The 13,553-nt window shown below is 46.8% G+C and overlaps 1 protein-coding gene across 2 annotated transcripts in view; it reads right to left on the bottom strand.

The window, feature by feature from the left end:
- LOC106579747 (divergent protein kinase domain 2A) overlaps window positions 1-13,553 on the bottom strand; it is an 84,306-nt gene that overhangs the window by 65,410 nt on the left and 5,343 nt on the right. For both annotated transcript variants that reach the window (XM_045702852.2, XM_045702851.2), the window contains exon 2: window positions 610-1,494. In XM_045702852.2, coding sequence (XP_045558808.1) covers window positions 610-1,263 — 654 coding nt within the window. In that variant the 5' untranslated portion in view covers window positions 1,264-1,494. The remainder of the gene's footprint in view (window positions 1-609; window positions 1,495-13,553) is intronic.

Below are 13,553 nucleotides of genomic sequence, written 5' to 3'. Positions count from 1 at the left end.
GTACAGTATACCGCCCAAGCCTAGTTTATACAATACCCCAGTATACGGTATACCGCCCAAGCCTAGTTTATACAATACCCCAGTATACGGTATGTACAGTATACCGCCCAAGCCTAGTTTATACAATACCCCAGTATACGGTATACCGCCCAAGCCTAGTTTATACAATACCCCAGTATACGGTATGTACAGTATACCGCCCAAGCCTAGTTTATACAATACCCCAGTATACGGTATGTACAGTATACCGCCCAAGCCTAGTTTATACAATACCCCGGTATACGGTATGTACAGTATACCGCCCAAGCCTAGTTTATACAATACCCCAGTATACGGTATACCGCCCAAGCCTAGTTTATACTCGTATATTTGTAAGTTGAACATTCTGGTGAAATTGTCACACTGTAGAGGTCATGTCAGAAAGGGCCTAACAGTATATTTTCCACCTTGTCTTCGACAGGTTTCTCTAAAACATGTCAGCAGTCTTGACACTGCATCTCACTCAGAAGGAAACAATGAAGACGCCTTTACCTTTTAAATACAGTAACAACTAGAAACACTAGAAGACGACAGGGTATTAAAAAAAAGCTTTCGTCAGGTTCCTCCTACCTGTAGTACGAGGGGCTCGGGGTTGAATGCCAGAGTCATCAGTAGCTGCATCCTCTCTGTGTCCTTTAGGTTCTTCAGCAGGAAGCTGCCAGAGTCTTTGGTCTCAGCGTAGCGCCGTACCACCCTGTCCAGTAGCCTCTGGGAAGGGCAGTGCACCAGGTCAGACCAGCCCTCTACCACCTCAGGGGTCAGCAGCCTCACGTCCCCGTTCAGCCTGGCGAACTCCGTCTTGTATATGGCCTGGATGAGGTCGCATCGCGGCCGGCCCGTAGCCCTCTTACATATCTTCTGGTCAATGTCCGCCAGCTCTTGATTGGATCCTAGGCGTTTGAGCACCACTCGCCTCGTCCCTTCGCGCGGCTCTCCGTACTGGGCGAAATACACATTCTTGACGTTGAAGACATCCAGGAAGCGTAAACGTCCCCAGGTCTCGAAAGACACCTGGCCGTTCATGAACTTCCTGCACCAGCTGGTGCCGAAACAGGCGGGACACTTGTTGAGGTTGATGAAGCGGCGGTCCGTCAGCTCGTTCTTCTGAAAGGAAGCGAACAGGTTGTGGGTGTTCATCAGTAGGATAACAAACAGGCCCACCACCAATAGAAGCTTCAGACAACGGTAGAGACGACCCAGCTTCAGAGGCAGGAAACGCAGCATGGTGGGGCAGGATGGAGAGTTTAGGGGTTAGGGGAAACTGTTGAGAGTATTGTCGGGACGGGGGACGGGACGGGGCTATCCTAGCCTCACAGCCTCTCTGTCATGTTTCACTGGGGTATCAGAGGGCCTGGTTGGGGAGAGGCTGGCACAGTAGCCCCATGCCAAGCTCTGGCACGGGCCTGTGAGTCATGTTCTCTCCGTCTGTTGAACCTTGAGCCTCGACCGGTGAGCCTGCAACCAAGCAGAGAGAGAGAGAGAGAGAGAGAGAGAGAGAGAGAGAGGAGAACATTACACAAGATGCCAGCGAAATACAAAAAGGATCCATTTCACAACAGTTGCGCCATATGTCTCTATTGGTTCACGATAACCTCGTGTCTGGGCTTCCAACTTACACCTCCCTTAAAACAAGGAGTGAATTTGTGGCATTTGAAAATGTTTCACAAATGGGAATCACCCGAGACATTTTAGAGAATTATTACCTTCTACGCAGAAACGAGATGGACTACAGCCCCTCTCCTTCTATCTCTGGGATATACTGTACCTTCTTACAAACTCCAATAAATGTTTTTTTTATTTTTTATTTTATTTTAAAGAGTGGAGGCGATGTCCCACTAGGGCTAGGCGATATATCAAAATATTTTATTAATAATTATTTATTAATCAAATTATTTTATTTCAAAATGTATACTTACACACACTATTCCAAATGCCTATATGGCAAGAATAAAGTTTAGTTTTTTGTTTGTTTTTCCGAGCGTTTATGTCTGCTTATTCTCTTGTCTATATGGTCTGATCTCCTGTGCTGTGTTCACCTTCCTATTTATACACACGCCAAGCCCCTCCCCCTCACGCCATGCCCCTCCCCCTCACGCCAAGCCCCTCCCCCTCACGCCAAGCCCCTCCCCCTCACGCCAAGCTAGCCTGCTGCTCAAACCGTTGGAGACGGACAGAAGGGTGTGTTCATAACAATTCAACTGTTCAACCTTGTTAGCTAGCAGATAGATCCACGTTGACTCAACTTGTAATGTAAAAGATTAGCTGGCTAATCACTAGCGCGCGGGCTATAATCGCTAGCGCGCGGGCTATAATCGCTAGCGCGCGGGCTATAATCGCTAGCGCGCGGGCTATAATCGCTAGCGCGCGGGCTATAATCGCTAGCGCGCGGGCTATAATCGCTAGCGCGCGGGCTATAATCGCTAGCGCGCGGGCTAATCACTAGCACACGGGCTAATCACTAGCACACGGGCTAATCACTAGCACGTGTTATATTGTCAATGAGACCAGTGTTAATTTTCTATAATGCCAGCTACAGGAAGTTGGTCATCATTAGTGAATGATGATGATGATGATGATATGTGGTTCTGGTTACATTTGGAACAAACGTCATTTTCACAGACTTGAAACGCAGATCAGTGATTATTATTTGATAGAATAATTAAAATGATTAGTGGGTCTGATGGTTGTGGAAGGTTTATATTTATCCAAGTTTCACAAGCCCTGAATTCATTAGATTATAACTGACTGCTTGAAATACAGTGTATTTTACTTTTACAAAATTGTACAACAAAGCTTATTTAGAGAAATATATATTGTGAATCGACCAAAAAGTTTGACAATGTAGATAGGGTTTTTAGACCATATTAACCAGCCCTATGTACAGGTCCCCGTTTTCTCTGTATCATTCAAACAACAAGGCTGAAGATGGATCCTCAGAAGACTCCAGTTTCACTGTCTCCCTGACAATTGATAATATAGTACATCTCCATGTTGATTTCTTGTCCTTATAGTCAAGCTGTGGCAGCATCCATCCCTTTAACTTCTGCTGGGGGAAAAAAAAAAAAAATGACATTCTGTAACAGTAAACGGTATAAGAACATCTCTCTCTCTCTCTCTCTCTCTCTCTCTCACAAAGATCTATTGGTTCTCCTTTTAAAAAAGAACGGGACCCTAGGTGCAACACAGAAGAAAACCTTGCTTAGGAGTTTAACCTTTGATCAGCAGAGTTGCCCCAGATGGTTTTAATCTAGCTTTGAAGTAGACGGTATAAAAGAGCCTGGTGTCACAACAGTAACAGCAGAAGGGAGACAGACACAGAGAGACACAGAGAGACAGAGAGAGACAGAGAGAGACAGAGAGAGAGAGACAGAGAGAGAGAGACAGAGAGAGAGAGACAGAGAGAGAGAGACAGAGAGAGAGAGACAGAGAGAGAGAGAGAGAGAGAGAAACAGAGATGGTTTGGTCCTGAGGGGTAATGTTGATGTACATGTCAGGTTCACCTGGGTTAGCTGTTAGGGAGGTTCACCTGGGTTAGCTGTTAGGGAGGGAGGTTCACCTGGGGAGCAGTTAGGGAGGGAGGTTCACCTGGGGAGCAGGTAGGGAGGGAGGTTCACCTGGGGAGCAGGTAGGGAGGGAGGTTCACCTGGGGAGCAGTTAGGGAGGGAGGTTCACCTGGGGAGCAGTTAGGGAGGGAGGTTCACCTGGGGAGCAGTTAGGGAGGGAGGTTCACCTGGGGAGCAGTTAGGGAGGGAGGTTCACCTGGGGAGCAGGTAGGGAGGGAGGTTCACCTGGGGAGCAGTTAGGGAGGGAGGTTCACCTGGGGAGCAGTTAGGGAGGGAGGTTCACCTGGGGAGCAGTTAGGGAGGGAGGTTCACCTGGGGAGGAGGTTCACCTGGGTTAGCTGTTAGGGAGGGAGGTTCACGTGGGGAGCTGTTAGGGAGAAGTTTCACCTGGGTTAGCTGTTAGGGAGGAGGTTCACCTGGGTTAGCTGTTAGGGAGGAGGTTCACCTGTGTTAGCTGTTAGGGAGGAGGTTCACCTGAGGAGCAGGTTCACCTGGGGAGCAGTTAGGGAGGAGGTTCACCTGGGTTAGCTGTTAGGGAGGAGGTTCACCGGAGGAGCAGGTTCACCTGGGGAGCAGTTAGGGAGGAGGTTCACCTGGGTTAGCTGTTAGGGAGGAGGTTCACCTGGGTTAGCTGTTAGGGAGGAGGTTCACCTGAGGAGCAGGTAGGGAGGAGGTTCACCTGGGGAGCAGGTAGGGAGGAGGTTCACCTGGGGAGCAGTTAGGGAGGAGGTTCACCTGGGGAGCAGGTAGGGAGGGAGGTTCACCTGGGGAGCAGGTAGGGAGGGAGGTTCACCTGGGGAGCAGGTAGGGAGGGAGGTTCACCTGGGGAGCAGTTAGGGAGGGAGGTTCACCTGGGGAGCAGGTAGGGAGGGAGGTTCACCTGGGGAGCAGGTAGGGAGGGAGGTTCACCTGGGGAGCAGGTAGGGAGGGAGGTTCACCTGGGGAGCAGGTAGGGAGGGAGGTTCACCTGGGGAGCAGGTAGGGAGGGAGGTTCACCTGGGGAGCAGGTAGGGAGGGAGGTTCACCTGGGGAGCAGGTAGGGAGGGAGGTTCACCTGGGGAGCAGGTAGGGAGGGAGGTTCACCTGGGGAGCAGGTAGGGAGGAGGTTCACGTGGGAAGCCAGAGATGAAGAGCCAGGCGGCTTGATAAGAACTAAGCACCAGGTAGGGAGAGAGAGAAACCCAGGCTTGACATATCAATAACCTCACATTACAAGCCCCCTGACAAAGTCTCTGCACAGACCGTCAGCCCGTCAAGCTGGGTCGTAGATAAGGGACACATGGTAGCAGGGCAGTAGCTCCCGATCTGGGTCGTAGATAAGGGACACATGGTAGCAGGGCAGTAGCTCCCGATCTGGGTCGTAGATAAGGGACACATGGTAGCAGGGCAGTAGCTCCCGATCTGGGTCGTAGATAAGGGACACATGGTAGCAGGGCAGTAGCTCCTGATCTGGGTCGTAGATAAGGGACACATGGTAGCAGGGCAGTAGCTCCTGATCTGGGTCGTAGATAAGGGACACATGGTAGCAGGGCAGTAGCTCCCGATCTGGGTAGTAGATAAAGACACGTGGTAGCAGGGCAGTAGCTCCCGATCTGGGTCGTTGATAAGGGACACGTGGTAGCAGGGCAGTAGCTCCTGATCTGGGTCGTAGATAAGGGACACGTGGTAGCAGAGCAGTAGCTCCCGATCTGGGTCGTAGATCGAGACACGTGGTAGCAGGGCAGTAGCTCCCGATCTGGGTCGTTGATTGAGACACGTGGTAGCAGGGCAGTAGCTCCCGATCTGGGTCGTTGATTGAGACACGTGGTAGCAGGGCAGTAGCTCCCGATCTGCTCAATAGCAATACTAGAAGACTTGATGAAGTGTCTTTGGATAGATTCACAATGGCTTTGACCATGCAAATTGCCCATTCTCAATTAGAGCTCATTAAGACACGGCTATTAGGGCCGCTGCTAACTTGGGAGGGAACAGCTAACGAGCGGGAGAGGAGCTAGCAGCTAGTGTGATTAATGCGCGTCGACGACCTCCGTACGCGCTCGTCGACACGGCAAGAGACGGGAAGTGACACGACACACACAGGACGCCACACCTCGGTCCGCTTACTGCAGCAGGTCCAGTCCCCATTACTTTACTGTAATGCTATGTAATAAGGAGCCTGCCAAGCTGAAGCATTCACCCTGCAGCACTTCTCTTCTCCTCCCCAACCCTCATTCCACCAGACTAGCTAAAAAGACATTAGAATTACTGATTTGAGAAATTATGCACCCATCTAGCAGCAAATCGCTTTGCCTTTCCTTTGCTCCACGTAAAAAAATAAATCAGTTTCTCTCAACACAGAGAAAAGGCTCCGGTGGAATTTCTCATTTGCCAGTTCTATTCTAAATTACATTCTCATTGAGCAAACTAATTGGCAGAATCTAAATCCATTCCAAGGTGACATAAGATCACGTGGAACCATTGCCTTTAAGCCCGGTACACGGAACAATAAACCACTCATATTTTGGGCATTTTCATATTATTCCCCCCTCTCTGCCTAAATATGAACGGGGGGGAAAGCAGGACAACACACCAGCGATTTAATACTGTCTAAACATTTTATTAAATTCTATTAAAAAAAGCCTCATATCGTAACTTTGCATTCGTATTCCGCAGACACAGACACGGGGGGGGACGAAGATTGTAAGAGAGAGGGTAAGTAGATTGGGAGAGACAGAGAGAAAGGGAACGAGAGCAAGAGAGATAGCGCACGAACGCAAGAGGTAAAAACTGATGTCGATAAGAAGCCTCAAAAGGGATGACTGCCTGGCTGCCTTCTATAACAGAGAGTGTGAGTGGAGACGGCTACTGAGGTGGAGACGATTGAACATCTCCAGCATGATATCATCTCTAGTCAAGAAACATTTAGCATGTGGCACGGAGCTCCACGAGGAGCAAAGGGATCCAGAGACAAGGCCCACATCAGGAGGGGGTATCAGAGTTCAGGCCCACATCACATGGCTGGCGGGCTGAATGACTGGCTGGCGGGCTGGCCGAATGACTGGCTGGCGGGCTGGCCGAATGACTGGCTGGTTGGCTGGCCGAATGACTGGCTGGTTGGCTGGCCGAATGACTGGCTGGTTGGCTGGCCGAATGACTGGCTGGTTGGCTGGCCGAATGACTGGCTGGCCGAATGACTGGCTGGCCGAATGACTGGCTGAATGACTGAATGACTGGCGGGCTGAATGACTGGCTGGTTGGCGGGCCGAATGACTGACTGGTTGGCGGGCCGAATGACTGACTGGTTGGCTGGCTGAATGACTGACTGGTTGGCTGAATGGCTGGCCGAATGACTGGCTGGCCGAATGACTGACTGACTGGCCGAATGACTGACTGACTGGCCGAATGACTGACTGGCTGGCTGAACGGCTGGCTGGCTGGCCGGCCGAATGGCTGGCTGGCTGAATGACTGGCTGAATGACTGGCTGAATGACTGGCTGAATGACTGGCTGAATGAATGGCTGAATGACTGACTGGTTGGCGGGCCGAATGACTGACTGGTTGGCGGGCCGAATGACTGACTGGTTGGCGGGCCGAATGACTGGCTGGTTGGCGGGCCGAATGACTGGCGGGCCGAATGACTGGCTGACTGAATGACTGGCTGACTGAATGACTGGCTGGCCGAATGACTGGCTGACCGAATGACTGGCTGGCCGAATGACTGGCTGGCCGAATGACTGGCTGGCCGAATGACTGGCTGGCCGAATGACTGGCTGAATGAATGACTGGCTGAATGACTAACTGACCGAATGGCTGGCTGAATGGCTGGCTGAATGGCTGGCTGAATGGCTGGCTGAATGGCTGGCTGAATGACTGACTGGCTGGATGAATGGCTGGATGAATGACTGGCTGGCTGAATGGCTGGATGAATGACTGACTGGCTGGATGACTGGATGAATGGCTGGATGAATGACTGACTGGCTGGATGAATGACTGGTTGGTTGGCAGGCCGAATGACTGACTGGTTGGCTGGCTGAATGACTGGCTGGCGCAGATTAATGAGAGGACATAGCTTTTCCCCATTCAGGAGAGAAAGACAATTAGTACGGTTACACGCACACAATAATGTGATTATTGTGGATAGCCAGATTAATATAATAGTTTGATTAAAACGTTTACATGCTGTGCAAGAAGAATGATTTCCCTAATAATCCTGTTTCCATGGACACATCTGAAATATGGCTACCTGATGGAACATAAATAAATACAGATGATCACCAACCCAAAAAATAAATAAACATTTCAAATCGACGGTATTCTGGAGACGCCGTTTGGATTCCAACTTTACACATGTTAAAACTATTTCTAAAATTAATACTTTCAGTTTTTCCCCCCCCCCCCAAAAAAAACTCACTTCACTGCGCTACCTGCGAACGCACAGATCAAACACGTCGCTGGAACGATGACTTAGCTCTTTACATGTCCATTCAAAAGATTTCCCAGAAAACAATGTGTTTTAATCAGCGTATGAGTTACTTTGATGTTGACCTTAACCTCTCTAGGCTAGGCGGGACGAATTCGTCCCACCTACGTAACAGCCACTGCTATCCTGTGGCGCGATTTTCAAAACCTTAAAAATCCTATTACTTCAATTTCTCAAACATATGACTATTTTACAGCCATTTAAAGACAAGACTCTCGTTAATCTAACCACACTGTCCGATTTCAAAAAGGCTTTACAACGAAAGCAAAACATTAGATTATGTCAGCAGAGTACCAAGCCAGAAATAATCAGACTCCCATTTTTCAAGCCAGCATATAATGTCACCAAAACCCAGAAGACAGCTAAATGCAGCACTCACCTTTGATGATCTTCATCAGATGACAACCCTAGGACATTATGTTATACAATACATGCATGTTTTGTTCAATCAAGTTCATATTTATATCAAAAACCAGCTTTTTACATTAGCATGTGACGTTCAGAACTAGCATACCCCCCGCAAACTTCCGGGGAATTCGCTAACATTTTACTAAATTACTCACGATAAACGTTCACAAAAAGCATAACAATTATTTTAAGAATTATAGATACAGACCTCCTCTATGCACTCGATATGTCCGATTTTAAAATAGCTTTTTGGTGAAAGCACATTTTGCAATATTCTAAGTACATAGCCCAGGCATCACGGACTCGCTATTTAGACACCCGGCAAGTTTAGCACTCACCATAATCATATTTACTATTATAAAAGTTTGATTACCTTTTGTTGTCTTCGTCAGAATACACACCCAGGACTGCTACTTCAATAACAAAATGTTGGTTTGGTCCAAAATAATCCATCGTTATATCCGAATAGCGGCGTTTTGTTCGTGCGTTCCAGACACTATCCAAAATAGTAAAGAAGTGTCGCGCGCATGGCGCAATTCGTGACAATAAAATTCTAAGTATTCCATTACCGTACTTCGAAGCATGTCAACCGCTGTTTAAAATCAATTTTTACGACATTTTTCTCGTAGAAAAGCGATAATATTCTGACAGGGAATCTCCTTTTCGGCAAACAGAGGAAAAAATCCCAAAGGCGGGGGCGGTCGGGGTCACGCGCATAAGCCAGTGTCCCTTGATCGGCCACTTGAGAAAGGCGATAATGTGTTTCAGCCTGGGGCTGGAATGACGACATTCTGTTTTTTCCCGGGCTATGAGAGCCTATTGGAGCCGTGGGAAGTGTCACGTTAGAGCAGAGATCCTTAGTAAATGATAGAGATGGAAAACAAGTTCAAGAAATGGTCAGACAGGCCACTTCCTGTAAAGGAATCTCTCAGGTTTTGACCTGCCATTTGAGTTGTGTTATACTCACAGACACCATTCAAACAGACATCCACGTCTTCGGCGCCAGGGGGACCAGTGGGTTAACTGTCTTGCTCAGGGGGCAGAACGGCAATATGTTTTTACCTTGTCAGCTCGGGGGATTCGATCCAGCAACCTTTCAGTTACTGGCCCAACTCTCAAATTGACTATGAATGACATTTTCATGTAACAACGATGCTTCTTCACACAGATCAAACCAAAAGAAAAATGTGTACATAGCAACATATAGCTTTATCAAAGATGGAAGCCATTTCAAAATAACTTGAAACTTTTTGTTCCTGTTGAAAACAAGTCTAGTAGGTTTCTGCAGTCAAAAAAAAACAAAGGCTACTATTGTGTCAACCGGTCATATTTCTAACAAATCTAAAGCACATTTGTGTTGGCAGTAGTAATACCTACAGTATTAAATTTACTGACCCAAGAAAGTAAAAATGTAGCCTCTCGTATTCTATAAAAAAGTACTTTCAGCATGGATATGGTCGATGAGAATCCTTGATTGAATCCAGACCCGGCTGATTGTAATACAGATGTAAATCTATCCTAATACAACTGGCAGTGAAACTTAAAGCAATGTTTTCATTTGAACCAACCTCATCCTGTTTCGAATTAGAGGCACCAAGAACTAAAAAGGTGGCTCCCCATCTCCGCGCCCAGCTAAGAACCAGGGAGAGATGGAGGGAAAGCAGGTAGCACAGGCCTGGGGATAAGGGCACTTACATTAGTGTACACTACCAAGGGATCACTGTTTGGAGTGAGCGCCAAATTACACTCAACAGAACTGCTGCCAGAAGGTGAAGAAGTCCCTGAGCACCATGACTCTCTGAAGCATGGAGAGGTGGTACTATATTAACCCTGGCTCTCTGAAGCATGGAGAGGTGGTACTATATTAACCCTGGCTCTCTGAAGCATGGAGAGGTGGTACTATATTAACCCTGGCTCTCTGAAGCATGGAGAGGTGGTACTATATTAACCCTGGCTCTCTGAAGCATGGAGAGGTGGTGCTATATTAACCCTGGCTCTCTGAAGCATGGAGAGGTGGTGCTATATTAACCCTGGCTCTCTGAAGCATGGAGAGGTGGTGCTATATTAACCCTGACTCTCTGAAGCATGGAGAGGTGGTGCTATATTAACCCTGGCTCTCTGAAGCATGGAGAGGTGGTACTATATTAACCCTGGCTCTCTGAAGCATGGAGAGGTGGTACTATAATAACCCTGGCTCTCTGAAGCATGGAGAGGTGGTGCTATATTAACCCTGGCTCTGTGAAGCATGGAGAGGTGGTGCTATATTAAGGCTCTCTGAAGCATGGAGAGGTGGTACTATATTAACCCTGGCTCTCTGAAGCATGGAGGCTCTCAGAAGCATGGAGAGGTGGTAAATGAATGAATGCTGAGAATCGAAAAAAACAGGACAGAGAGAACAGAAATCAAAGAAGAGGCTGACTCCTCACATAGCGGAGAGGAGTTGGGAGCATCAGAAAGTTTGGCGGATGTTAGGAGAAACAAAACAGCTTGTTACAGAGAAAGACAAGACACCAGAAGAAACCAAGGGGCAACAGGTCACCCGGGCTTTAAACAGAATGACAGAAGGTTATAGCAACGATGACAAGAGCAGAAGGTGCAAAATGACTTCCAGTCTAAAAAAAAAATTTAAAAAAATAACATTTTCTGTTAGACATTATAAACTGAAATGGACAGAAGAGAAAGGTCTGTGCGACCGATGTCGTCGTTGTGAGACCACAGGATCAGATAACATCATGTATGGCTACGTCACTCCTCCCATCGCTAACCATTTCACCACCTGAGGTTAAACCTCATGATATCATTGAACCAAGGCAGAAGGGAACATTCTTGATTCATTCGTATGAGAGAGACAGACAGAGAGAATAGGGCAGAAATAAAGAGGAAGAGATCAATGGAACACAGAAGGCAGGATAAAGCAACTGTTCTCAATCTCAATACAAATGGATCCTCTACTGCAGTCATTTCCCCTCCGTTGTGCTACGGAGAAGAGGAATGGGGAGAACTACAGGTGCCAAGGCCATCGACTTGGGGGGAGTTAATACTGTTTAAAAATCACAAAAACATTTATATATATGAGAGAGAGAGAGAGAGAGACACACACACACGGCTAATGGAAAATTGAGTCCTCCAAAATATAAAGCACCAATTAGCCACGTCCCCCCAAAAACAAACGATGTGCCATTCATCTCACGCTTGAACTCGATTCACATCTGATTTTTTTGTTTGTTTTCTCTAAATAAGAGAGTTACTGTACAATTAAAATGTCAAATACGCCGCATTTCAAAAACAGTCAGCAATCATTTTATGAATGCAAGGCTTGTGAAATTAAAACGTAGGCTAAATATAAGCCTCTCACAACCACAGACCCAATAATCATTTATTTAATCAAAATTGTGTAACATTTCCCCCCCCAATCATCACTGATCTGGCTGTGAAAATGCCCTTTTTTGTTCCAAATGTAACCAGAATCATCATTCACTAATAATGACTAACGTCTTGTAGCATTAGGCTAATAGAAAACTAACACAGGCCTCATCAACAATCTCTCGAGCCCACGTGCTAGTGATTAGCCCGCGCGCTAGTGATTATAGCCCGCGCGCTAGTGATTATAGCCCGCGCGCTAGTGATTATAGCCCGCGCGCTAGTGATTATAGCCCGCGCGCTAGTGATTATAGCCCGCGCGCTAGTGATTATAGCCCGCGCGCTAGTGATTATAGCCCGCTCGCTAGTGATTATAGCCCGCGCGCTAGTGATTATAGCCCGCTCGCTAGTGATTATAGCCCGCGCGCTAGTGATTATAGCCCGCTCGCTAGTGATTATAGCCCGCGCGCTAGTGATTATAGCCCGCGCGCTAGTGATTATAGCCCGCGCGCTAGTGATTATAGCCCGCGCGCTAGTGATTATAGCCCGCGTGCTAGTGATTAGCCAGCTAATCTTTTACATTACAAGTTGAGTCAACGTGGATCTATCTGCTAGCTAACAAGGTTGAACAGTTGAATTGTTATGAACACACACTTCTGTCCTTCTCCAACGGTTTGAGCAGCAGGCTAGCTAGCCTGTCCACTCTGTTCAGAGGTTGAAATCAAGTGGCCCACCTTACTTCTCAGAATGAAAATGGGTTGCCAATTCCTTATATAGAGTGCATTCGGAAAAATGTTTAGACCCCTTGACTTTTTCCATAGCCTTATTCTAAAATTTATTAAAATTGTTTTTTTCCCCCCCTCAATCAATCTACACACAATACCCTATAATGACAAAAAGACAGATTTAGACATTTCTGCAAATATATAAAAAAATGAAAATATTTAATTAAATATTACAGAAGTATTCAGACCTTTTACTCAGTACTTTGTTGAAGCACCTTTGGCAGCGATTACAGCCTTGAGTCTATTATATTTAATACATTTGCAAAAATGTCTAAAAACCTGTTCTTGCTTTGTCATTATGGGGTATTGTGTGTCGATTGATGAGGGGGGAAAAAAATGTTCATTCCATTTCAGAATAAGGTTGTAGCGTTACAAAATGTGGAAAAAGTCAAGTGAATCCTTTCCGAATGCACCGCATATCGGTGTTTAGTTTGATACAGCGTTATTAGGCTTTTGATTCAGATACGTCAATAGTTGGAAATGCAGATGAACTAGGCAGGATATTGTTTAAGAACTGCTAGATTAGTTTCATATAGCCTCGACCGCTCCGCCCTTTCTAGAGTAAAACATGCATCTGACTGGCCCTTTGTAGAGTAAAACATGCATCTGACTGGTACACAATCTGTCATTACAGAATATCTGTGTCTGACAAAAGAGTATTATGCAGCTTTAGTTAATACAGTATAAAAAAAACAGGGACTTAATGTCTTCTAGAAAGATAATCAACATGGATTCCCCAGGTAACACATAGGAAATGACTTAAGCTATTTAAAATCTCTCTGTGGAACAGACATGCATTACATCCCCTCATGTCAAGCTCATACTTTCACCAAGTTACAGTGGAACATGGAAGAAACGTAAACAATAACACAAACTGAACTCTTCCAGGGGGAAGTGTTTAAATATTGACCTATTCTGAGTTGTACCCAATGGGGGGGA

Source organism: Salmo salar, chromosome 19, assembly GCF_965601325.2.
Source record: "Salmo salar chromosome 19, fSalSal1, whole genome shotgun sequence".
Lineage (NCBI taxonomy): Eukaryota > Metazoa > Chordata > Actinopteri > Salmoniformes > Salmonidae > Salmo > Salmo salar.
This window is presented reverse-complemented; position numbering and strand designations above follow the sequence as displayed.